General features: G+C 39.8%; 1 protein-coding gene across 1 annotated transcript; it reads left to right on the top strand.

The window, feature by feature from the left end:
- Positions 1-43: 43 nt before the first annotated feature.
- cspg4ba (chondroitin sulfate proteoglycan 4ba) lies at positions 44-27,946 on the top strand. Its single transcript, XM_061038532.1, has 10 exons — positions 44-259; positions 4,396-4,559; positions 7,331-10,903; positions 11,354-11,827; positions 12,647-12,823; positions 18,284-18,482; positions 19,702-19,833; positions 22,529-22,701; positions 23,220-23,403; positions 24,537-27,946. The coding sequence occupies exons 1-10, from the start codon at positions 169-171 to the stop codon at positions 26,594-26,596; spliced, it is 7,227 nt and encodes a 2,408-aa protein (XP_060894515.1). The 5' UTR covers positions 44-168; the 3' UTR covers positions 26,597-27,946.
- The last annotated feature ends 22 nt before the right edge of the window (positions 27,947-27,968 follow it).

Genomic DNA, 27,968 nt, shown 5'->3' on the forward strand with positions numbered 1-27,968 from the left:
TCTCCGCGTCCATTTGTGTGGATTCTCTCCGCTGTTGTGTGTGTGTGTGTGTGTGTGTGTGTGTTTTCTCGGTGGCGGAGCGTGAATGAGGGAAGATTCCGCCTGTAAATATGTAACTTTCCCACTCTGGGCCAACAGCAGCGTTTTTCCACCGGGAGAAGAAAAAAAATGGACCCTGTTGTGAAAAATACCCAGAAGAAGAAGTTGTGGCTCCGCGGTCTGCTTTGGTGGTCGCTCCTGCTCGAGGCGGCGTCGGGAGGTAACGATGCAACTTTTCGACTTTTTTTTTTATCAATGAAAACACACAGAGCTAAACTCATTTCAGCACCTTTAAGTGGCCTTTAGTTACTGTATCCGTAAATTGGTTAACTTCAAAGAGTTTGGGCTACTACAGGCATAGTTTGACCCTGACTGCCAGCCTCAAAGCGAGCTCTTCAATGGTCGTAGCTCAAACAACTCACATATAACCATTTAACGGTGTGTTGCTACGGTATCCTACTATTTCTGTAACATCGTGTAGCCTTGTGTGTCCTTAAATGTTAGTATCACTTTGCAGAGAAATGTCAATGTTTTTATGTGCTTCTCAAGTCTTAAAAAAAACAATAGTAGATGCATTGTGGAAGAAAGCCGGAGGGGTTTTTTGCAGTCTTTGTTAGACTACCTAATTTCATTCTATTTTTAGTCTTTAAAAGGCATGATTCTGCGACGTTATTTCAATTTAATGAGTCTTATAATCACATCAGTAGTTCTCTCATATTCATGACTTAAATCCGTACTTGCATGGTGCACTTGCAGGATATGCAGTGCACTGTGTGAGCAACCACCTTATCAGAGACAGCAGCAGAAATTGTGATGTGATGTCTACTGTACTGGAAGAATTATCAGACTGTGACAATGGCACACTCAAATGAAATCCTAGAATTGACAGTCATCTTTGTGCGGAGAGATCTAAGGGTAGAAATATTTAATATTATTGAGTTAGCTTCCGATGTACATTTACATCCATTAGCCTCTCTGCTTGAGTCGGTCCGGTGCATGTGTCATCTGAATTCAGTGTTCACCCAGGCTTTCCCCCTGTGGATAATCAGGCATTATCTCACCATGACTCACCCTCAACGTATCTTTCATTGAAAATAATTACAGTATTGACATTTGATTTGGTTCAATGCATGTCAGAATGTGTTGCATTCCCTCTATTCCTGTGGCATTATGAAACCAGCCAATGCTGCAGCACCCACGTCCAGGGTTTTGACAGTGCGTCAGCATCAGAGGGAGTATGACAGTCAACAAAAAAAACCCAAAGAGGCACTTCAGTCAAGTTGCATCTCTGATTTGTTCTATAAACTGAGCACACAGGCACTGACATGCACTGGTCTCTCACCCCTCAAATTAACTGTGAGCTGGTGTTTGCTCAAAGGTCACTGCTTTTGTTGTTGTGAGAATGGTGTGTGAAATCCCCCCCAAAAATGTCCCTTTCCTGCTGACATGAAAGTACCCCTGCAGACATGTAGATTACAGAACAACCTCTGAACACCTCCTGTTTCTGCTTCTTAAGGCTCATGTGCACACGGGTATGTTTATGTGTGGGTATTGTTTTCTGGCACTTTACTGTGCCCTTTCATTTACATCCCCCCCCCCCCCCCCCCCCCCCCCCCCCGTTTTTTCTGAAAAGTCTTTGTTGAAGCAGATGAGTATGAAAACCATTCTACCAAACAACACCTAGTTTATCTCCAAGAATCGTGCTTCCTCTAGGGGAGTGAACTGTGGGGTAAGACCCTTGCGGTTTAACTAAACATGATGTTCTAATCCCATGACCTGAATTTCAAAGGACCAATGGCAGAATACAAGGGAGCATGCATGTGCATCCTTCCTTGTGAATCTAAGGGGAAAATGTTATTGCATTCCTCTTGACAGTTTTAAGACACTTTTCTTCAGTGTTGTGTACAAAAAGTCAGTCAGATGAATGAAAAAGGACAATAATTCAGTCGGGTGAGAGAAAGAAGAAGTCATGCAATGTGCCTGTGGGCAAATCAATTAGATTTATTTCCAACTGTGTTTAATGGTTGTTAATGGCACATTTCAACTGACTGGTCGGTTAATGAGAGCCAATTAAAAGCCATTAGCAACCCAAATGCCCTGTAGCCATTTAACCATGTCATTTAAGGTGTTATGTGCACAACAGTAAGAATCACGTATTAAAAATGTGTTTTTATACTTACATTAATGTGAAGTTTCTGTCAACCGTCCTGATATTGGGTTTGAATTGGACGTGGTAAGGCTTGGATTGATTTTGTGAAAATGATGCGATAATTTCTGTAAACCAATGATTAGACTAGTTAACACCACAGCAGCCTTTTTATATATGTACACCCAACATCAGCATCATCTGCAAGTGATGACACGGCTATCTGTTTTTGGTGGCAGGACTTTAGTATGGGTTGTTAATGGTATAATTCATAGGCAGCTATTAAGCACAACCAATGGGAGTCCAGTTATGTCATAATGTAGCACAGACCTATACTACAGAGCATTAACATCGCATTCAAAGCTTTAAGAAAAAATACTGGCAAGTCAGCTAACCTTGCTTATGATTGCTAAGTAGGAACTATTTTATGGATAGCAAAAGCATGCTGTAATTCAACATATAATGAGTTTCTCTTTCTGCCAACGATTTAAGGTTGAAACGAGTAATTTATTTATTTTTTCTGTTTGAGTAACTGTTAAGCTGAAAGAATATAACAGTGAGCAAATTAAATTGGAACCTGAATTTAACTACACACATTAGACAGTACACAATACAGCATTTTTTATATGATTCATCTAGCAAGCATGGCTCTTTACTTTAGCACTTTTTTTAAATATAACCATTCAATGTAGGAAGTAGGAACTAAACATTATTTCAGTAGAGGGAAGAACCCAGATTTATTCAGTGTCATCTCAATTATACAGAATGTTGGAACAAGTTGTCTGTACACATTAACATTTTCGAACCAGTGATTATTAAGCTCATTTTATGTTGACGGTCATGTTTTTCTTTTGGTTTTGTGTTACAAGAAGATCACTGTTATCCTTTGTGCTCTGGTTGAATTATGTAGTTTTCTCTGGAATCTTTCCATGTTGATTGAAGGCTGAATATTGATATGGCTGAAGGGCTTTGCTGGTTTAACGACGTTCATTTGTACTGTCCATAAGAGTGGATTTAGTCAAGCAAACTTCCCAATTCGTGCATTAACCCTTTTAACACTAAAAACAATCTATAACAACATCAACTTAGTATCGCCAGACTGAACTCCTACTAAAGGGTCAATCGGCCCCATTAGTAGTTTTTCCGTTCTTTCCCTTGGTCATTAACTACACATTAAGCAAATATTGCATGGCCATGTTTCCTAACAGAGCCAACGATGTTTGTTAACCTTTGACGTTGCGTGGTACTCTGTTGTGCTCATTAAAAACTGTACTGGTGCTGTCAGAGAAGGAGGCTTAGATGAGAATGCTTCAGAGCGCATTAGCCCCGATTACAGGGTGATGCGAGATGGCTGGGAGGTGACGTAGAAGAAACAGCTGGGTCCGTCCGCCACACTCTTTCTGGAGCATGGGGCCACGGACAATGTGGGGATGTCAGAGCCTTTCATGTTCAGGTTGAAGGTTCCTGTCAGGGCAGGGAGGGCAGGTCTTGACATGTCTTAGTCCCGCCAACCCACCTACACATCCCCTGTCTCTGTTTGTACACAGCTGTTGTGGCATTCTAGTCAAATACCTTTACAATTCAGTTTTATCAGTCTCACCGTTTTGGAAAGTGAATGGACAACTTTCTCCTACAGCTACAAACCAGCAGAGGCCTTAACCGGCAATTCTGCCACAATGCACAAGCTACCGCTTTATTCGATCCTAAAGGTGGTCATTATGTGTGTGTGAAGCTTCGATGCATCATAATTGCACACTTTTTGAATGCATGTTTATCATTATGGTTTAGCACCTAAAGTACAAACACAACTGGCCCACCTTGAAGGCTCAGCTCAACAGATCTAAAGAGAGTTACAAACATCCTTTTATATCAGGTGAGGTATAATTTATGCACCCTGTTATGAAGCTCTGTGGGTGTGTGTCAGTGTGTGTGCTTCCCACAAACACACTCTGCTCCACTTGCAAAGAACAGCCAGAATGATAATTAGCCTGGCTTTTATATCTAAATGTCACATGTTGGCTATATTAAGACTACAATGCTTGACTTGACTTGTTCTGTGTTTACTGTTTTCTCTTCTTTTGTACTTTTTGTTCAAGTGTTTCTTCATACTCAGTTTGAACAAGTGTTAGGTGTTGATTTTCCGTCCTGCAAAAGAGAATGAACACCACATTTTTGTAAGTGCTATCTTTTTCTAATGTCTTGTTCTACAGCTTCCTTCTATGGCGATGGCTTTGTTCAGCTTAAGGCAACAGAGTCGTCCGACCATAACACTCTTCGCATTAGCTTCCGAACCTCAAGCACCAAAGGCCTGCTGTTTCTCGCCGCTGGCAAGACCGACTACTTCCTACTAGAGCTCCATGCTGGTCGCCTGCAGGTGGGTACATCCATAGCCCCTATACATAAGCATATGTGTTCAAGCATACATGAGCACACACATGCATATATGTTCAGACTTAAAAAAAAATAATAAAATGAAAAAAAATACACAGATCTTGATCACACGCACGCGTAATGAAACAACACACACACCCTGACCACCTTGAGCTATTGTGCCATCTTATCTGACAGCATCAGTCTTTCAACACTAGTCACAATAGAATTGTGGTGTTTGTTATTGGAATAATTTGTGACTTGATCAACTGACATCTGCCTCCGGCTGCCAAAGTCCAACAAGATTAAGACATTTGTAAAGCTGCTATCATTTTTGGAATATAGTCTAATGTATGACAGGTCACATCTAATACTAGTTTTCAATATTTAAAATAAACAGTCACATATTCAAATGTCTTTTTGTGTTGTCTAATAAGCAGATCAGGGGCGCTCGCGGTGCAGTGGTTAGTGCGCACGCCCCATGTATGAAAGCTGTAGTCTACCAAGCGGGCGGCCCGGGTTTGAATCCAAACTGTGGCTCTTTCCTGCGTGTCATTCCCTACTCTCTTGCTCCCTGATTTCCGACTCTATCCACTGTCCTATCTCTCTAAAATAAAGGCCCAAAAAGCCCCAAAAATGTATCTTTAATAAGCAGATCAAATATGTATTCAATTAAGATATAGAAATTTTGTATTTGTATTTGACAAGCGAGTAAATTGAACTTATCCTGTCCGTTCTCTTTTACTCTTATTGTAATTGATATAAAAGCTGATATAGTGGGGCTTTTCTGTTCTTTATTCCATTAAGACTTCATGAAAATCAAAAAAATTATCGATTGCTTGAACAAGCTTACTGTAATTCATTAAAAGGTTAAATAAACTGTCTAGTGTTAACCAAAAATCAAGAAACATATGTATAAGTTAGAGGACAATCTATGGTTGCTCATATATGACAATGGGCTTTCAACACAGAGAAAATAATTTTCACAACACAAAATTCTTAAATTAAATTAAGTCAGAAAACATGAGAAGCAAGCAGCAGTTCCAAGTGAAATTGTGTGCGTGCAGGAAAAAAGACTTAAAATGCCACAATATTCATCTGGTTCTTAAATTAGAAAGAATCATAATATGCAAGAACACACCTCCGGAAAATAACTTTGCTTCTAATTTAATGACAAAATATGTTTACCGTGGGCACTCTTCAGTGATTTAGTGGGGTTTGTATCCCAAGTTTGGTGCACTTCTTTCACTCAACCACACAAGCCTTCCTGGGATGACTTAAGGTGAAATACATTAGTCCCTTCAAGACTGCCTCTAAAACATCTTGTGAGAAGCTCTGCCAGGCTAAATCAGCATACAGAATGAACAGATGTTCTGTAGAAAGCCTTCGTAATATGCAGACACATTCTTCAGAAACACAGAGTCTTGGGATATTCGTCTTTAACATCAAGCTGAAGACATCTATGTGACTAAGCCTCTTTATTCTTTATGTATTACAATTGTGCTACTGAAATTGATTCATAACAACGACTGTGTTGCATTGCCGTACTTCACTGAGCATGCTTGTCCTTGTTCCTTAAACTGGCACAGGTCACCAATTTTTTTGTTTTGTTTGTTCACTTGCACAAGTTATCCTCAGGCTTGGGGTCTCATTCCATGTGAGTCAGACATAAGCGTCACTCCCTGGAAACCCTCGCATGAATAGCAGGGACTCAGCAGCAAGCCTTGACAAGCATGTCATCTGAATGCAGAATTAGCTTGAGATGGTGACATGATGCTCTTAAGAATATAGCTGGAGGCCAACAGATAATAGTTCTCTTCCTGCCTAAAATCACAGAAAAGAAGACAAAGATCCCTGTTACTGAAATCTTTGACACCATATAATATAAGCAATCTCAACCCTCTATTTCCCTTTTCACAGTGTCTGCAGTGAATCATTTAATTAATAATGAACATATGTTATTAGTAATAAGACCACCAATTATTGTATTTAATTGGGGTCGGCCGATATTTGTTTTTCAGGGCCGATTGCGATATCGATTATTAGTAGTTCATGAGACCAACGACTGATAATTGAGACCGATGTGCTTTTACAGTAACAATAAAAATCTTTGCACCGAGACTTCAGGGTTGAGTGGCAATTACTAGATAGACGTCTAGCCATTCAGATAGTTTTGTGGGAGGGAGATTAGGTGAGACAGAGTAGGGAAGCCATAGTAGCACACTTTGTTGAATTCATTTTATCAGCAATCTGTAAAATTATCTGCAATATAAATAATTGGCCAAATGCTGAATATCAGCCCCCAATAATCAGCCAGGCCGATAATCGGTCAACCCTAATTAATAACATTTTATTATATATCTTTTTTAGCATCTATGTAATGCTTTGAATTTTTCTGTTTGTTTGTTGTTTAACAAACAATTGCAACCTGTACCCGTGTGTATACATGCTCATTTTCTACAACTTTGGTGGAGTTGCTGTGAGGCTATAAAAGAGTCTAAAATATGTTAAGAAGTATATCTAAGTTGAGTTAAGCATGACGATATAATAATGAAAGATCAACAAGGGGGACATGAACAACTACCAAATTTAAAGGCAGTTGATCCAAACATTGTCAAGACATTTAGCTGGAAGCCCCAACAGCCATTGGCACTGCAAGAAAAATCAAGATATGATTTATATAGTCATCAGAACTGATAACTACTTGGATAACTGAAATAATCATTCATTTAAATAATCAGTTTTTTAATTGAGTTGTTTTGTTTCTTCTCTTAGTTAAAAGTGGACCTTGGATTGGGGGAGCAAGTGTTACATTCAGACAGTGGCACCCAGCTCAACGACCTGGCCTGGCACTCAGTGGAGATCAGCCATGTGCAGCAAGATGTCACTCTGACTGTAGACAAAAACTCTCACACAAGTGTAAAGATGCCAGGCTCCCAACATGATGTCAACATTTTGGATGGTCTCTTTGTTGGAGGCTCAGGAGGCCTAGACAGACCTTACCTACCCAGGGACCCGGTCGGCTTCAGAGGCTGCATGGACCATGTGGTCTTCAATGAACATGACCTGCTGTCATCGCTAAGGCCATATACTGGATTTAAGAACATCCACGAGGTATCTCTAGGCTGTAGTCCCCAATTCTTTGCCACTGAGGAAGACCCGATCAGCTTCTTCAGTTCCAGAGCTTACATTTCTCTTCCAACCTGGAACGCCCAGCAGGAAGCAACATTTCAGTGTGTTGTGCACACTTCAGCCAAGGAGGGAATTATATTGTACAACTCAGCAAGAGAAGGGGACTTTGTGGCTATGGAAATTCAAGAAGGCTTGCCAGTGGCTATCATTGGTAAAGGTGGAACCAAAACTGAGCTTCGTTCCCTTACATTCATCAATGACGGGAAATGGCATTCAATCAAGTTGCATTTCAATTCCAAAAGCCTGGAGCTAACTGTTGATGAAGAGATGGTGAAAAGCAGCATTCACTCTCGTTCAAAGGGAATTCAGTTTAAAGGTTATCTTTTTGTTGGGGGTATTGATGACAGCACCAGATCAGAAGTCAGAAAGATGGGTCTTGTCTCTGTTTCTGGAAAGCGCATCAGAGGAGGTTCCTTCAAGGGATGTTTAAAGAACATTGAAATCAACAGAGCAAAGATGGGTCTCTCAAATACTGTAGTAACCAAGGATATTTCAGTTGGTTGTGAGCCAGAAAGGGTACCAGATCTATCATCTACTGTGAGCCCAACAAGTACTCCAGCTTCCCTTTTTCACATGTTGACACCAACACCATCCCTTTACATGTCCACCCTTGCAAGGGGTTTGGACAGAAGGTATGGCTCAAATTTTATGCAGCTCAAAAACCTTGTGGTCCAGGAAGGTGGTCGAGCATCTCTTGAAGCCAAACACATAAAGGTACTCTTGGACTTCAAGAAGCTTGGGATTCGACAGTCTCAGATCATGTTCAAAATCCAGGAGCAACCTGTTCGTGGTCAGTTAAGGCTTGATGTCGATCAGGAACAGGAAGAGAACACCTTCAGCATGTTGGATCTTTGGCATGGGCGAGTAATGTATATCCATGGAGGCTCTGAAGAACTGGATGACTTTTTCATGTTTTCAATTTATTCTAGTAGTAGAAAGCAAGTTCCTGATTATCTCAAGGACAACAAGATGTACCGCTACAATATCACTGTGATACCCACCAACGATGCACCTGAACTTAGTCTCCCTGAAGGAAATCTCTTTGTTCTGTTGGAACACTCAAAGAAACGCCTCACCACAGATGTTTTAAAGGCCACAGACATTGACAGCGACTACTCTAGCCTTGTCTTCTCAGTGCTTGGGAACCTAAATGCTGATGCAGGATATTTGGAAATAGAAAACCACCTTGGCAAGGCAGTGACCTCTTTCTCATATTTAGACTTGGAGGAACTGAGGGTATGCTATGTTCACACAGGGGTTCGAAACTCAAGGATAGTTTTTAGAGTCAGTGATGGAGAAAAGGTTAGCAACACGGTGGTTCTAAGGGTCATGGCTGTAGCTCTGGAGTATAAGATTGCCAACAACACAGGTCTCCAGATCGTTCAAGGAGAGGCAGCTATTATTGGTTCAAAGCAGCTGGCTGTGCAAACCAATGCTGTGAAACAAATTGTAGACATCCGATATGATGTCATTGAACCCCCCCAGTATGGAGAACTCCAGAGACTTCACTCGAGTGGTGAATGGAGACTGACTGACTCTTTTTCTCAAAGGCTTCTAGAAAAAGACAGACTGAGGTATGTTAGCTCTTTTCAAGAAATCCAGACACTCAATGCCACTGATTACTTTAAGAGTAAAGTTACTGTGGCTGCGAGGGCAACAACTGAAATACTCTTCCCAATCACTGTGAAATGGGTGAAGTACCACCTGGTGAGAAATGTTATGTTACACTTGGACAAAGTTAGAAAAGTGACACTGGACTCTGAGTGTCTTTTTGCCACAGCTGAAGGTGGGGACCTCTCAGAGGATGACCTTTATTTTCGGGTTCTGACCGTACCAAAGAAAGGGAAACTCCTGTTGGACGCCACAGTCTTGGGAAAGAACTCAACCTTTAGCCAAAGAGATGTCACAAATCTGAAAGTACATTACGAGCTGGTCGACAGGCCTTATGAAGATACCAATGACAGGTTCAAATTTCAGCTGGTTTCCAAACATGCTCAGTCGCAAAACTACGATTTCCAGTTTTCTATCAAAGCTGACGTCAATAGTGTGTTTATGAAAAACGATGGACTCTCCCTTCTGGAGGGAGAAAGTAAACTCATCACAAAAGAGGAACTGTTTGCAGAGACTTTGAGCACAAAGGATATGTACTACACAGTCATTAGCAGCCCCAAACATGGTAAACTAGCCCGTATTAGTCAGTCCAATTCCAATGCTAGCTACAATCACATCTTAACCTTCAGTAATCAGGACATTTTAGAAGAACGGATCATGTACATCCATGATGACAGTGAAACTACTCAAGATGAGTTCAGTTTCATTGCCTCCACCAGCCAAGGCTTCAAATCGTCCATTGCTGAAGATGGAATTGGCTCTAAAGAAGGAATTTTTAACATAACTATTCAGCTGCTCAATGATCAAAAGCCTGTACGTGTTATTGATAAAGTTTTCCATGTAGTAAGGGATGGACAGAGATTACTCACTATAGAGGATTTGCGTTATCATGACGCAGACTCTGACTTTGATGATGGCCAGTTGATTTACACTCGACGTGGGATCCCAATGGGAGACCTGGTGCTGGTTAATGACACCACTCATCGACTGTTCCAGTTTCGACAGAAAGATTTGGAAGAAAAGAGAGTTTTGTTCACTCACAAAGGTGTGAGCACTGGCAGGTTTGTGCTCTTTGTCTCAGATGGTAAACATTTTATATCAAGCCTTTTAGACATCAGTGCACATGACCCTTTCTTGAAAGTTGGCATTAACACTGGCCTACTGGTTCAGAAGGGCCACTCAGTAACCTTCTCTACCAGCAATTTTAGTGTGATAACAAATTTGGACATCCGAGATGACCAGGATGTCATATACATGTTGGATGAGGCTCCTAAGTATGGTGGACTTTATCACAATGACACTAAGGTGGAGTCATTCTCACAGTCTGTTTTTAAGGATGGGCTGATCTCATACAGGCACCATGACAGCAAACATTTGGCTGACTACTTCAACTTAACAGTGAAAGCTAAAGGCCTTCGGCTTACAGAGAAGATCAAAGTCAAGGTTTACCTGGAAAGTCATCAGAGGCCACCTATTGTGCAGCATCAAAACACATTACTCGTGGAAGAGGGGAAACCAGCAAAACTTGATGAGACTATACTGGAGGTGAGTATGTAATTACAGGGACAGATTTAGAGTTTTCAATCAAAGTCCATGTGAGTCTCCGTTCATATTGTATGATGGATATTTTTAAGGTTTTCTTGTTCACACGATAAGGTTTAATTTTCAATTTGTGTATGAAAATGGGTTACAGTTTTACATTTGGATCTTCCACAAAATGTTGAGTATTAATTATGAAAAGATTTAACTGAAGAACCTGCATGTTTTTGTGTAGATATGGTGTCGGCTAAGAGACTTTTGGCAGATTATCTAACCCATAAAAAAAGGAAAATATTATACACTATGATTTTTTTTAGGCTGTTAAAAGGATAGAAATGGAATACTAGCCATTCTGCAATGATGCCACATTACATTTATCATCAAATGAAACTGACTTTTAGTGACACATGGAACATTTCAAATTTAACCACTGAATATGTTCTCTGATTGATGCAGGTCACTCATGAGGACAACCTGCCATCTGAGATTGTATTCACAGTCACGACAGCTCCATCTCACGGCTTTCTCCGGCGTTTTGTGGAAGCCGAGGAGCGCTACATCGGAACTGAACAGTCCCCTGTCAAGACATTTACCCAGGAGGACGTTAACAGTGGGAACATCCAGTACATGCAGGTGGAGCCCAGCAGAGTTAACGACACATTCATCCTCCATGCCACCAACGGGGTCACTGATGTCACTGACATTAGGATGTCTGTTGACATCATCCCACGCCTCATCCCACTTCAGGTCTCTGATTTCACACTAAATGAGGGAGCCTCGAAGGCACTGACCCAGGACGTGCTCAAAGTTGTCAACCGACACTTTTCTGGAATTAACTTCCTGTATAGTTTGACTGATCCCCCCAAGCATGGACACATTGAACACTCCCGACACACCGGTATACCCTTAACCTCTTTCAGCAGGAGGCAGGTAGGTTATTCTTACAGTAACTCTTGAAGTTTTTATGGAACAATAGAAATGAAATGGGAGCTGAATGAATGATAAATAAATTACTTTACTCTTATTTAATACCCATAATTAACACTAAAGACACAGATGTGTTTTTATTTTTTTATTGAATTGTTTAGGGAAGGTGATATTGTCTCATACTTAACTAAAACCAACATTTTTCAATGCTTGTGCCCTCAGAGCCCTAATTAAATAACTGTGTATATTAGGCCTGGAATAGTTTATTGTAGCTGATTAAAACTAGTCAATCAATGAAATGATGGAAAAATAATTGTATGTAGTTTTTCATTTAATCATGCGCATACCTAGACACCAGACCAACATTTGTAGATATTCAATCATTTTGAACATTATTTTTATAGTAATTGTTTTCAGGCCTAAATGTAACCCAGTGTCTTCTTATCTGTCATTTTACACATTATATTACCTTAGATTTTGGCCCTTTCAACTGGCTCTTTGACAATATTAGTTTCTCAAAAATGTATCCATACTTATACAGTTTTAACACAAATTGATTCTAATTTTTATTTCCCTAGATTGACCCCCTCACTCTTAACCTAATTCATCTGGAATCTTTTCACCTTGCTCTTTTTTACTGTATTCTCATTGTCCTTATTCATTTTACAAATATGACATGGCAAGAATGTGTACATGTTTTTTGTCTCTATTCAAAAGAGAAGACCCAAGCACCATTCGAGTGTTTGGTTCCTCTCTGATTTGCTAAATCTTTTCATCTTTTATCTCAGGTTTTTCCTAATTATTTCCGCCATGTTTAATCAGGTGGAGCATGAGTTTATTTACTACGTGCACGACAGCAGTGAAACCTCATCTGACAACTTCACCATAGTGGCAAACGACACAGGCCTGAGGAAGCAGAGTGCGGCACAGACGGTGTACATCCAGGTTACAGCTGTCAACGACGAGCCTCCTGTTATTACAGCCAACCGGGTCCTCAGGGTGAGTTTGCACTGCTACTCTATATTTAAACACATCACTTTTTTTAACTCGCAAGTCTGGCACCATAGCTTAATGTCAGACAGTTTTCATGTGGTCAGTGTTGCGAGTAGCCATGGCTGGTTGGATGAGGGAAACTATGTTTGCTATGTGGAGGAGGGTCCTGGGGGGCCGGTCTGCAGAGAACAGTTACAGTTAGAGGTGCCTGGGACTTGTCCAAAGGTCTGTTATGGTTGTAAGGTGTTGACTGTTCAAACAAATGACCCTGAGATCTAACTTTTTGGTTGCAAAGAATGCTGCTTTTGTGAAGTGACGAGGGCAATGCCATCTCGCATAGTTCAGTATGACTATTTTAGACCGCTCAAGAAGACAAAAGATTTTAAATCAAATGGAGAATAACCGCTTGGCATTTTACAGTCACAAGGAATGTGCTGCTCAAAAATATGTTGCTTTGAATTTGTCCAGCATCATCCCAGTGTGGAGTTACATGATGACATTTTGTTGAAATTGCAAGAACTGGTTATATGGCCTTGTTTCAGTTCAAATTCCTTCACTACCCTCTCTGTCCCTTTCCATGTAAACCCTATTGGTTATTTACTACCTTTCTGTTCAAAAAAGAAGCAGTAATTAAGTCTGTTGCTCGTAAATTTGATGGATGTAGTCATGCGTGTCTATGTACTGAGCAGTGCTGACTTGTACAGTGTCGGCTTTAGTGGCTGGAGTTGGGCGAGGTCCAGCTGGAAAGAGAGGCTGAAGTATAGCTCTCTATTGTCTGTGCAGCTTTGCCCTAAATGCCTTGAATTCCTCTGGGATTCTGCAGACACACTGAATAGCCACTTCTTAAATATACCGCACTGATGAACATGAGGAAACCGGTTGAATGCAAGTAGTTTTAATCAGAAACCCTGGAGCTGTTTTTTGTAATAGTCACAGATGAACGGGTCTCCACATTAAAGACATTCTGTTTAGATCAGATGTGATGGTTAGTCATTCTGATTTGTTTTGAAAACAAGTCATTAAGCAAACGTATTTATGGAGTGATTTTTAACAGACAGAAGCTTCAAAGTGCTGAACATTATATAACATACAGGAAAGACGGCTCAAAACTATAACATGCTATTAAAATGTGCAACACTGAACACAATACTCAACAAAAATACACAATACAGACATAGAATGCAGACTGTCTGCAAGCAGATTAACCAAATGCCTGTCTCAACAGGTATGTTTTAACTGATTGCTGAGATAAACAGACACTGAGATGTGTGGGTGTAAAGGGAAATTGGTTCTCCTTGTCCACAAGGGGGCTCTCTGCCCCTGCACTTCATGTTGGTTTTCAAACCTTTACTGTTCACTAGACCTGCAGATTTACAGGTCTTCTTAATAATCACACTTGTGTTTTTGGAAAGTTGTTTTGAATTTCAAATAAATCAATTAATCAATAAATATGAGTAAAAGAACAAATATGGGAAAAAGAACAATACAAATCCAATAAAATTACACAATAAAATATCATAAATAAGAGGTGTGAATGTCTGGCTGTCAAGCTCAACCTGGAGTAAAAGCCAACGCAAACGGATGGGGTCTAGAGCAAAGATTAAAAACTGGTGTAGACTGTTCCACAGTTTATGAGCAGCCACCATAAAGGTTTCATCCTGGATCTAGTAACATCTAAAATCATCCGGTGTGTTAGCCGCAGTGCTCTGACTGGAGCACGTTGGTGCAAAAAGTCAGACAAATATGATGATGCCAGCCAATGTAAAGTTTAGAAAGATGTCATACAATCTTAAACTTTATCCTGAAGCTTACACTTCTGATATTATATTTTTAAAAAGACGTTAGGTAAGGATTTTTGTTAAGGATCATTTGTGCCACAGAGATCATCCGTGTTGTATGAACTGGAAAATGCTGAATAAACCCTAAAAACAACCCTTAGTCAACATCCAAGCAGGAGGAACTAATCCCTACTGAAAAAATAAGATACATCTGTGTTAGAGAAACAAACATTACACTAATACCAAAATATGAGCTTTTTTCCACTGTATTCATCTCTGACCTTTGCAACTCTTACTGAAATACAGAATGTTTGATCTGTTTCTCTTTTCCTAAAGTCTGTGTCAGACATTTAGAAGTAATGCTATCACAGTGCAACCTTTTAGTATAGTCTCTGTTGGTTTTCAAAGATGGTGTTCAACAATATGGAAATCTCAGGATTTTAATTTGGTACTGAAAGTCATTGAGTTGTCAGATTTGATTTAAATTGCCTCCCTCAGTCAAATTCCCTGTTTTCAGTTTTCTATTCTTCTTATATGTCCCTCTGACAAGCCACATGTTTTAAGTAAAAAATATTTCATAAAGATAAAAGAGAAAACACTTATTATTATATCGCTCTTAGAAAAAGACGAGGTAAGCAGTCAAGACTCATAGGAGTTCAGAGAGGATCAAAGACATTGTGAGGTTTCTTTTCTTTCACTTAAGCTGCCACCTGATGAGCAGCAGACACCCCCCCTGTGTTTGAGGGAAGGATCTGGACTCAAAGCGCCCGTTGGTGCAAATTGATCTCTTGTGTCTTCTCTTTGAATTTTGTGAGTCACACTGATCATCAAACCCAGTAAACTGATCGTGCTGTGAATTCCTGTTGGGGGATTGCTGTTTTGTTGGAGGCCTAGTCATTTCCTGCTAATGAACACTTGTTAACATGTGTGGCAAGTGTTCTCATGTGGCAAGATGTGGTGCTGTGAGAGCGGTGTGATGTGTGTGTGGTGGAGAATGTGGTGTTTAGAGGTGCTTATTGAAGCGTTACTTCTGTTCCAGTAAGTAACGCTTAGAGACAAGTGACGAGCCAGCTCCCCAACAATTACCTCAGCCTTTCATTTTTGTCCTTTTCGGGTCATTAAGACTCCAAGGTCACCCCATATTTAGTGGCTTTTAAAGGTTAAACCAATCCTCAGGTTTTCCCTTACTCTTAAGCATGCATGTGGCAGACTATACACCCATGCAGCTGTTTTGTAAAAACACTTTTTTCTTCCTCTTCCCGCTGCAATTTTCACTTCTGCAGTTTGGTATCGCTGACATCTCTCACGTTAACCAACCGTCAAGGGTTAGCGCTGAGAACCCTCCATTACATTTACTAGCCTGTGAACACTGAGATGCCTTGATCAGACCCTTTATATTAAATTCCCCACATCTTGTGGCTTCAGTACGACCTTTAAACATCTTACAGGAAACATGCACTCATTTGTAAAAGAAACTATTGTGACCATAATTAGTATGATATGCAAGAAAACACTTAAGACCATGACCAACCAGACTGGACTGGACCACACGTGACCACATCTTAAAACAACACATTTATGACATGAAAGCTGCTTTAACAAAATGACTTTAATGAAAATAATTGGTCAAATTAACATTAACAAAATTACACTCATAGAGTGTATAATTATCCCTCGTTTACAGTTCTCCTCAGCTCTCCAGATCGGCATCTTGCCCCTCGTTTTTGTTTTCTGGCTCAGAACCTGAATGATTGTGATTTACTCTTAAGGCCCTCACAGCAGAGACTCTAGCCACAGATAAGTCAGAAATGTTCAGGAGTAGGTAGAGCCAAAAAAACAAATGAGCTACAGTGTTAATCTTCACACCATTTTCTAATTTAGTCATAGTCTCCTGACGAAAATGTTATTGATTTAATTTAGTCAATTAGTCACTGACTAACATTGCACATCATTTAAGTTGATGAAAATAGAAGATATTTTAGTCAACAAAATCAGACGCAAGCTTTTATTTATATTATCAGAAGCTCCAGGGGGCGGGGCTTCACGGACCTCCAGGCTCCAGGCTCCAGGCTGCACATTGTTGCACTCAACACACACGCACACCTTTGATGAAGTATGCTATGGTTTACAATGATTTTAGAACAGCTGAGGGGGTACGTGATAATCCTCACTTGTAATGTAGTTTTCGTTTCGTCACATTTCCGTCAATTAGATGATGAAGTAATATTATTTATCAAATCGTCAAATAGCGGAGTTTCGTCTCGTCATCGTCATAGTTGACTAATTTAAAAAGACCTTCGTCAACGAATATTTTCTTCATTTATTTCGTTGACGAGATTAACACTGAATAATAAGAGAGAATATTCAGCACGTGTCAACATTTTTGCTTCATATGACCTGATGGCTGTGAATAACCATCTTTCTGTCAAAAAGTGTTGACAATTTGTTTCGGCTTCCCCTGATTGGACAATAATAAATCTGTAAATCAGAGTGTAGCCAAAAGTCATACTTAACAGATAAACCAATGAAAATAATGAGAACACTTGTGCCATGGGAGTTTTGTGGGTTTTTATACTTAACCTTAGTTTGACAAACACATCAGGCATGACAAGGAAAGTTGTACTTTTTTTAAACAATTTCAATCACAAAAAACCCACAATATGTTGTTTGTTAAAGAACAGAATAATAGAGGGTGTCCTTAGATTTCCTCATATGTCCCGTCATGTCCCATATACTAATAGGAATTTAAAACAGAAGACAGTTTTAGATAGTTTACATTACTAATAGCTGAATCAGCATCAGGGTCTCACAGCGTAATGGCTCACTGTCACAGCTACTGAACTTAGCCACATTCATTGTATTAGTACTTTTACTTCTAAAGCCAATCAAAATGTTAAAAAAATTACATTTGTGTCCCAGCCTCCCAGTCATTACTGTGGAATCCAACCTGTGTGACGGACACTGGCATGTTACGCAATAGCTGCTATGGCCTGCAGTACAGAAGCTCATCCTTTGTTGTCAAGAGTCTGCATGCTTCAGCAGTTTTGTGTTCCGTGTGTCAATGAGTTCCTCTGTTCCTTCGTGTTAGCTCGAGGCTCTTTGAATTTACATTGAAGCAGGACCTAAACTGTGCCTCGCCAACACGCCGCAGTTCATCCAACTGTGCTTACAATCTGCACGGCTATATTTAGTCCCGAGATGTCCTTCATTTTAAATGATGTTGTAGAGCAGGGCTTGAGTGATGCTCAGAGTGACATTTTATTCCATAGGTTGTTTTTTACCTCAGGTGGTTCCGTTAGAGATTATTCTTATAGCAGCTCTGCGTCTTTGGATAAGACTCTGTAGAGTTGAACATGTTGCGATAAAAGAGAGAGATGAGCACCAAAAGCATCCAGGTTCCAGGTTCTTTCATCAACACGCTCTTTTCTGTCTCTGTGTCCAGGAAACCTGAATTACTCAGATTTATTTAAAAACTGGAAGTGAGTTTACTTTAAAGTCCTTTCCCCTTGTGTGACCAAACAATCGAGTATTTCGTTTCCTTCCATCAAAGTAAATGTCAAACCCACATTTGGCTGTCATGTCGTGTAATGTCAAATAAAATGTCTCTGTTGCTATGTCCCTGGAGGTCTTTGTTTTCATGTAGGATTACAGATGGCACCTGCTGTGTCCTTGTCCATCTTGTGTCCAGGTTTGGGTGTCCTCTGTGACTGAGATCCGGCCGGAGGATCTGAGAGCGCAGGACCTTGATAGTCCCCCAGAGGAGATTCACTTCATGGTAACCCCGCCCAGCAACGGACACCTGGCCCTGAAGAGTGCACCCATGAAGGCTGTGCTGAACTTCACCCAGGCGCACATCGACCACGGCCAGCTGCTGTTTGTTCAGAAAGGTAAAGATCTGTTTCAGAAATACAAATCCTACACAACAGCAGTGAGGCCAGAGGTTTTTTTTTTGTAACCAAATAAGGAAATACATTTTGTGATAAGGTTAACAGAAAACAAATCATAAAAACAGATTACAAAGGTGGTGCAGGAGAGGTAAAGAGGCCATAGACTAAAAGTAGACAGTCAACCCTGCCCTAAACTGTGAGTTATTAATAAAATGAAAAAAATGATTAGTGATTAGTTTAAATGAGAGCAACTAACTAAAAAACAGCATAACATTTAAAAAAAACTACAATTACTTCTATAATTGTAAATGTTTTGTCTTTGATTTAAACTTTTCTAAATAAGTAAAATCTATGGCCTTATAAATAGAGCTTGTGAAAATGGTACTTCTTCTTCTTCTTTTACTTTCAATGGATTTCTATGATGATAAAATAGTTTTATCATGATGTCATTCTGCTGATTAAATGAATATGATCAATGATGCTGATTAATGAATGAATCTTACCATATTTTAACTGAAAGGCTATCAGAAAAGCACATCTGTATATTTTTATTTTTTTCTGATTGAAATAATATCATTTACATGAAATGAGGCATCAGCAGTAAGTAGTTCTGTTCTATGAGAATACATTCACATGTTCCTTTAAATATTGCTGTATTCATTTCAAATCATGATCAGTATATTTTTATTCCAGCATGCACTTCTGCCGTTATGCCGTGTATTAGTGTGTTTTCTCAGTTCATGATAACTTGTTGTTGTTGTTCCTCTTGCGTCCACTAGAAGATGCAGTTGAGGATTTCATATGCTTTGAATTGCTTTCTTTTGTGTCTGCTCAAAGATCAAGTTTCTGCTCACTGCTCTGATTCCTATCTACATTTTTCTTTTCTTGTACTTGTACCTCAAGGAAATGTTGTGATAAAAGTGTGAGGGTCTCACCCAGCGCTATATGTTGAGGAATGAGTATTTCTTAGAGGAATGGGAATTACAAGCTTGCACAGCAGTTTTTGCTTCTAGACAAACTTTAGGAATGTGTTTCTTTCTTTTCTTTGCAGAAACCAAAAACAACTTATTTGTATATTTGAGTGAAAACATACACTCAGAAAACGGAGACACAGTTATTGTTTATTCGCTGCTGCAGACCAAATCTAACAGCTTTGTCTCAGGGTTGATTTGAACCTTTTAAACTTTTCATAAGATTTTCTGTTTCATCGCATATCTAGGTGCCATGTCTGGAGGATTCAACTTCCAAGTCAATGACGGCGTGAACTTCACCCCCAGGCAGATCTTCAGCATCACTGCCCGAGCCTTAGTCCTCAGTTTAGAGAAGAACCGTCCTCTGAAGGTGTTCCCAGGTAACTATGAGTAAGCTTCATGAACATGAAATAACAACAGATGTCTGAAAATCTCATTAAAACTAAAGTGTGGTAGATGTGAGACGTGAAGGGGACTATTTTTAGCTACAGATTAATACACAGTGGTGTTACAGTGAGTATTTACAGCAGCAGGAGGGTGTATATGGGATTAACTTCAAAGAACTTGCAGTGGAAATGTTCAAAGACATAACTCTCAGAGAATTGGTGTGTCTCACAGGTTGTGTTTTTAGGTTTTTGAAACATTTAGGCCCAATACAACAGCGGGACAGGCTATTTTAGACTGTGGCTGCACATACAACACATCATGTTTTATGAATTATTGTGAATATGATTTATATGTATTCATTTCATTTGTTCACAGAAAAAAAAAATCACTGTGATTCTACCTCTAAAATCATTGTCCATATTTTGTAGTTTCCATTTAGCAAGCTTTGAGTCATGATGCAGCTGGACAGCTGCGTCCAGAAAATGAACTGAACATATTTTCTGTCTGTTGCCCTCCTGCTCTCAGACACTTTTCAGCTCTACTATTAATACCCATAAGCAGAGAAGTCATTTCCTTTTTTAAGTTCCTTATAAGGGTTTTTTTATTCTAAGAATGTATTTGGTGTTTGTGACACCTCGCCCTTAAACTTCTGTGTATCTGCCGGCTCTAACCTGTTTGTAAGTTTAGCCCGACTGCAGCCTCCTTCCAGAGTCCCTTTGGTTAGCTTATTTAGACATTTTCAACAAATCATTACTTTACACAAATACCAGACTGGTGGGTATGCCACTGTTAAATGTTTTGATGTTCTGTAGTATACTACTTTTAAAACTTAAGGGCTAAAAATAGGCCGGCTGGGTGTCGTCTGTGTCTGCAAGTGCATTTTAAGGTTTTGTGTGATTTCCAGAGGTCTAGTTTGTGAGTTAGAGGGAGAGGGTGCTGTGAGGGCAGAAAACTGCCAACTGGCACGCTCTGCTGAGCTTCCCAGCCACAGGGTGAGTGGGTACTTGAAAAGCTGTGCCACTGTCTGACTGAGGCAGCCCTGTTTGTTCTTAGTGCCAGGCGGGGCAGAGGAAGGGGAGCTTTAACTGACAATAAAGGGTTTTGATGGGGTGAGGGGGAGATGAAACACTTTCTTAATGTGAAGGTAAGATTAATCTTTTCCTCCTGCCTTGCTGAGTCCTTAAATGTCGGAGCACTCTCTGTTAAATGGTATTAAACCCCTCACTAAATGTTACCATGTGCTTCATTAAGAGAAGAGTGTAACCTCAGAGCACTGTCACGGTAAGTTTATGGTGTTACCTGCACATACCTCATTCATGTTTTAAGGAAATTTCAAAATAATTTTGTCAAGCCCTTAATACATTTACAAAACCAGTTACAGAAAACAAGGTACTCTGTATCTGCATGAAAAAACATTGGCTGTGTTGAGTTAGAAAAGAGTGGTTTCCACAAAACAAAGGGAAACGTTGTTGTTCTAAACTTTATGTTGAAGCATAAAGTCAGTCGCCATTAAAAAAAAAAGATCAAATAACATTTTCAAGTGTCTGCATGTTTTCATTTCAGGCTGGCAAAGCAAACTTCACAATGCGAAGAGTCAGGTTGTAGCCTAGGAAATGAAACTAATAAAGAGATAAACCAGATGGAACACATTGCTGAGGGAGAACAGCGTCACCTAAATGAGTTTGTAATGTAAATTCTCTCAGTTCTATGTCCCATTATTTGTCTAATCTCTATTATAGTTTATATTTTGTTAATGTATTATTTACCCATATGCTTAAATACAAGATCAGTGAATATCCATCTTTATTATTATCCTCAGAGGGTTTTTTTCAGTCTGAATTTCTCAAAGTTGCACATTTTCCCCTCTCTCATGTCGATCTTAACTGTCTTTGGAAGTAGTATCTTGATTTTGTTACATTTAAATATTGCAGCCTTGAATTGAATTATACATGACACACCACTTTTACATGCTGAAGCAAATATCTTACCCAATATTCTACAGATTTAGAGCCAGATAGGTCTTCTTTGTTTAAAAAAAAAAGCCTGTCTCTGCTTCTTCCTGGAAGGGGGAAATTTCTCACGAGAGACAGACAAGAAGGGTGGGAGTACTCACGAAAAGCGATGAATGCATTTCACTGTGCTACGACCCCTTTTTCCCTATACCATTGCCTTCAATCATTTATCAGCAGTCTTTTTTTTAGCATCCTTACAATCTTGATAGTGTCAGAGCTGAAGAAATCTATGTAATTGTTTCTAAGAAGAAAAGAAGCTCTCAGTAGTCAGTCCCTGTCACCATAGGCAGGAGATGGTTCTGTTTACATTTTCCCCAAAGTGGAAGATCACCGAGCCTTCAAGGAGCTGATCCACTTTTCATTTCTTGTTTGGATTTTATGTAACAGCCCGCACTGCAGTCAGACAGAGCTGTAAAAAGTCTAAGATGTCTGCAGAGCAGCTTTAATTTGACACATCAAAGAACTCTCATCAGTTTTTCCCAGAGCTTGTTTTGCATAAATTGGAGCCAAAGAGATGTGTAACACTTCCAGAGGGATAAACTAGCAATATTTGCTGCACAGCTGCACATCAGTTCTAACAGTGTGGTCACAGTTATCTGAATACCAGACGAGTGGAGCCATTAATGCTTTATAGATTCACTTTCCTGATAAGTTATTCCTGCTATTTCATCTGTAGGCTCATCTACACCAATCACAAACGAGGATTTACAAGCAGTGACCAATGACATCAGCAACACTTCACACCGCATCGTAACATTCAGTGTGATTCGGCATCCTAAACTGGGGCGCCTGGTGACGAGGCAGCCTGACAACTCCACTGTAGACATCTCAACTTTCACACAAGATATGGTGAGTGGAAAACTGAAGAACATATAAGAACTTCACATTTTATACTAGTACAGCTAAAAGCAAAATATCAGGATGTGAACTGGTTTAAGATGAAACAATAGAGTTCTGCCATTCATGTGGTAAGTTGCCACTTGGATGTTATTAATAATTTATAGTCTGCATCCCTACTCAGGAAATTGACTTTGAGCTTCTTTTGCTGAATGGAACATATAAGGCTTTTATGTATTATCTTGACAGACTAAAGATCTGACAGGGTAAAAGCTGTGCTTTAGAGCTGTACTTTATTTACTGCTGAGTGAAGAATATTTAAATAAATAATGGAGTCTTGTACATACATAAGCTCTTTAATATTGTTGAAGGATAATTTTGGCCACTGGACTCTTTATATAGTTGAGTGGAGCATCAGTTCACTTTCGGGGTGGCCTTTCTGCAGGCTGAATGTTGTGAAATCTGTTGAAGTTAATTTATTTTGTGAATTTGTGGTTTGCCTGAGGATCTGTGGTATTTATGTTCCTCAGGTGGACAGGAAAGTGGTTTGGTACATTCAAAACCCCATAGAGTCAGTGGGCTGGGAAGCCATGGACTCCATGACCTTCTCTGTGGCATCACCACCTTCCTCTCTGGACGGCCAGACTTTCAAAATAGACATTTCCTACGAAAATACTGGACCTGAACACAACACAGTCCTGCTTGCAAACACAGGTATGAACAAGAGTGTACAGACATGCAGGAAGTTTCATTGTCCGCTGGATGCTAATGTTATAATACTAGTAATGCTCATAGTAAAAACATACTGATGAAGAGCAGGTATGATGTTTACTGGGTTAACCATCGTAGTTAATCGAGGAAGCCTTTTATGTTACAAATGCTGATGTTAGCACCTCAAAGCTACATAACTACGGTAAGTGTTTGAATAAATCACTTGCAATTCAGCATTAAGACTTTTTTTTTATTACAAACTACTTGTGCCTTTAGAAATCTTCTGAATACTGCGTGTACCCAACCAGTCATACATATTTAGCACCACAAGGCCCATCTCAAAAGTTCCTGTTCTTCCTGAAAGTACTACCCTCGGAGCAGGAATATTTGGGAGGTAAAATAAAGTTGCTGTGACTTCATTAAGTGGATACGCACTGAGTAGCTTCAAAACTACCTAGCCCCCTTGGGAAAATTCATGTGGTGAAAGCACATAATGGAAATTCTGTTCATTGATGGAAAGCCCCTTGAGATAAACCATCTCGTTTCCGTGGGGGCTCCAAGACAAAAAAACACCTAACAGTGCAGTGTGATGAAGACACAGTCACGCACAACATACACACATAAAGGCTTTCACCCACCCCTCCGCCCACACATCCCTCCCACAAACCCACAGCACCCACACAAAACCATAATCCATATAATGACACATAATGCAATCAAGAAAACAAAATTAACAAAAAATAATGACAACCAACAGCTGTATGATATTAAAGGGGCAAGAAGACCATTACCATTAGAAGCAGCAGCATGATTTTCAGAGAAAAGGTAGTTGGGATTTCTTAAAAATGTATAGTGAATCTTTATTTACTGTAATTCAGCCTATTGGAAACCTGATTGTACCCAATGTATTGGTGATCTATCGCAACATTGATGTTACACTTTACTTCAAGTGTCTTTCTGTGGGGGACACAAATGAAATATTTAAGTCCTGACCTTAGAAACAAATGGCGACTTTATGTTGCATGCCAAGCCACTAGCATTGGTAAAAACAGAAGACCTTGTTCTTGCTTTAGTTTTTATTACTTGTCTAACAGTGTTTTTCACTGGTAATGAAGTCAATGGTTGCTTGATTCTAGGTGCTGGAGTAACAGAGGGGGAGAGTGTCGTAATTGATGAATCCAAGTTGGATGCCTCCAACCTGATGTCGAAGCTGCCGACCCTTCAGCGGAGCAGCCATGAGGTCTGGTTCCAGGTGACCTCACTGCCTCAGCATGGTGTTATAGTGGTGGGCGAGAGAAACCTCACCAAGGAGAAACCTAACTTCTCCCAGTTCATCATTCACAAATATGGAATCACGTACAAGCACGACAACTCAGAGACAACCGATGATTCTTTTGCATTTAGTGCATGGATAAATCCTAAGGGCAAAACAGCGCAACGCCCTGAAGATGACTTTGATGTTGTTGAGGAGCGTTTTAACATTACAATCACACCTGTAAATGATCAGCCGCCTTTGCTTAAAACCAAAGCTCCAAGTCTGAGGGTGGTGCAAGGAGATACAATAGCCCTCAGGCCTGAAAATCTCAAAGTTGAAGACTTAGACAATCCTCCTGATGATATTAAATTCTCTGTGATAAGTAAGCCAAACAATGGTTATCTAGCTTTTAAAGGAAAGTTGAATGAGTCGGTAGTGAGCTTCACCCAAGCCCAAATCAATAATGGAAGTATCTTTTTCATCCATGATGGAAGCTCTGTCTCAGGGGTGTTCTACTTCAGTGTGACAGATGGCCATCATAAACCAATTTATAAACTTTTCAACCTCGAAGTGGCAGAAATCACAATTTCTGTGGTCAACAACACTGGATTGACACTAGAGCAAGGCAAGACTTCAGTATCACTGACCCAGGACAACCTTGATGCTAATACAAATGGGAAAAACAAAACTATTTACTACCAGATTACAAGGCCTCCAAACTTTGGTAAACTTCTAAAGGACAACCAAGCGGTTATGCGGTTTGATCAGGAGGATCTTCAGACTGGAAGCTTGTCCTACCATATGATCTCCCTGTCCTCTGCAGAGGACAGCTTTGAGTTCACTGCCTTCACTTCAGAGGCAAATATGACCGACCAAGTACTCAATATAACTGTTCGACCTTTGATCCAGGTTGCTAAAGGTTTGAGGATTCCAAATGGAATTGATGTGAAACTCAACACTAATTTTCTTAATGCCTCAGAACTTGCGAAAATCAGTAACAGTGACCCAGTATTTCAAATTGTCTCCCATCCTAAGTGTGGGAAGATGATTCGGACAAAACCAAAATTGTCCAGGAAAGCTGTTCCAGTTGAGTCCTTCACCTTTCAGGAGGTGATGCAGGGAAAGGTAGCCTTCAAACTTGATGCAAACATTACTGGAGTTCAAGAGCTAAATGACTCATTGGTGTTTGTGTTGACAGCCGATAACGTCCAACCTGCTAAAGGGGAGTTCCACTTTACAGTTGTTCCGTATGATCCAGCACTTTTTCCAACCATAAAGAGTCCTGTGCCAACGACATCAACTGCTCCACAGACACCAATGCAGACTTCGAGAAATGGAACTGCTTCACCATTTATGTCTACAGCTTTCTTTACCACACAGCAACCAAGCCAAAACCACCAAAAGTTCAAGGCACGCAACCGCTGGGGAAATGCTAACAGAACTAGCATTTTCAGTACAACTCTTGGCAAAACAACTCGTGGACCAGAAGATTTTCCCTTTAGGAACACACCAGTCCGTGTCGAGTCCTACCCTCAAAAAACGTCCAGTCCACTCCTGGTTATCTTACCCCTGCTGGCCCTGCTGCTGCTCGTAATCATCTTTGTGGTATTGGTTGTCTTTCTTCGACACCATAGGGAAAGGAAGCAAAGCACTGCTACACCAAATGAGCAAACCTCCAGTGGTCTTCCAAACAGTCAGTCCTACCAGGGTCAACCCCAGAGGAGCACGGCAGTTCCCACAGTGACTGTTACTCCATTAAACCACACTTGTCCCGGTAGCCCTGTTTTTGATCGTCTATCGCCAGTTAATCAGAGCTCAGCCTATAACACTATTGATTCAAACGTGCTTGTGAGTTCGTGGAGTAGTGGTTCCCCTGCTTCATCGTCCCAAATCATTCACAGCGCCACTCCCACTCTGCAGAAGAATCAGTACTGGGTATGATCCTGCATAAACCAGCATTGAGCTTTATGTGTTTGAAAATACTGTTACAGGTTTTGATACCAGATTAAAGTGTTAAGAACTTTGATGAAACAATAATCAGTTGCTGGTTTCTATCTTAAAGCTGCATTAATCTATATTTTTGTATCAAAACTAGATAAATTACAGTGTTTTTGAAGGTTTTGGGTATTCACTTGTAATGAGGAACTAAAACTTATCACCCCACCTCTGCAGCTTTACAGAGCTTTTAGCCTACTTTAGCTCGTTGTTTTGGTTTATAGCATTTTAATCTATGGCTCAGTATCACCTATGTTGGTCAAATATTTTAATTGAAGCAGGAGCAGACTGTATACAAATGACAACCAGGCAAAGTTTGAAATTTGCTAAGGAACAAAAACAGTTTAGTTACCTGACTGCCGAGGTAGTTTGTCAAGAGTTGATGGAGTCTTAGCCAGAGCTCAGATGTCACCGTATTTCCAGAAGCACAGCTCCAATGGTATGATGTTGATGTTTGTCAGCTGGATGAGTAATTAAGCATTTATTGTTAAGTTTTGTAATAACAATTTTATTTGACTACAATACTGTTCAATTTAGCCCTTGATTGAAGCTTTTTGATTGAAGCAAGTTTTTTTTACCCCCTAGTGGCCTAAAACTGGTTAATGCAGCTTTAAGGATGAATGAATAAAAACTGTGGCCAAAGGCCATTGCAATACATTAACCATCATTTAGACAGCTTTGGGTAAACACTGGTTTACAATCCAACACCAAGCACTGCTGTATATTTAGTTGGTGAGACAGACTTTGGAAATGTTTCTAAACAGCTACCATTATGGTAAAGTATGACCTGTGTTTTGTGCCTAATGTGTGTTTAATTGCTCAAACTGTCATCTTGTCCTTATGCACGTTGAAGTCTCTATCAGTTATGGTCATAAGATGATGATGCTTATAACAGCTCGACACTGTGAATTACTAAGACTGACACTGGCACAAAGATGTATCGTCTAAGGATTTCTATTGATTGTGCATATTTTTTTATTGCTGTTATGTATTATATATTATAACATAGCAACTTTTATAAACTCAGGTATTTTGTTAACTGCCATATACTGTATGTACATGTTACCTTAATGAAGGGTTGCATGTGTTATGAATAATTAAGGTCTTTGTCTAAAATTACCAGACACAATATTTTAAAATCTTAACATCTGTCTGAAATGCTTCACAGTATTGCTGTTTCTTTAAATGGAACTCTAAAAATGGCTGGTGTTGTACCACTGTTAAAACATTTGGTTTAATTACCCAGATGAAATCACACTGGTTAAAATGTAAGCACTGTTTTTCAATTGTTTTTTTTTTTTTTATATTTTATCATTCA

The sequence above is a fragment of the Labrus mixtus genome, chromosome 5 (genome assembly GCF_963584025.1).
Source record: "Labrus mixtus chromosome 5, fLabMix1.1, whole genome shotgun sequence".
Taxonomy (NCBI): domain Eukaryota; kingdom Metazoa; phylum Chordata; class Actinopteri; order Labriformes; family Labridae; genus Labrus; species Labrus mixtus.

Excerpts from the sequence above, each read along its gene's own strand:
- cspg4ba (XM_061038532.1), top strand. The coding sequence starts at position 169 with ATGGACCCTGTTGTGAAAAATACCCAGAAGAAGAAGTTGTGGCTCCGC. Across the intron at positions 12,824-18,283 it reads CAGCCAACCGGGTCCTCAGG|GTTTGGGTGTCCTCTGTGAC; the intron begins GTGAGTTTGCAC and ends TCTTGTGTCCAG. Across the intron at positions 23,404-24,536 it reads AGTCCTGCTTGCAAACACAG|GTGCTGGAGTAACAGAGGGG; the intron begins GTATGAACAAGA and ends GCTTGATTCTAG.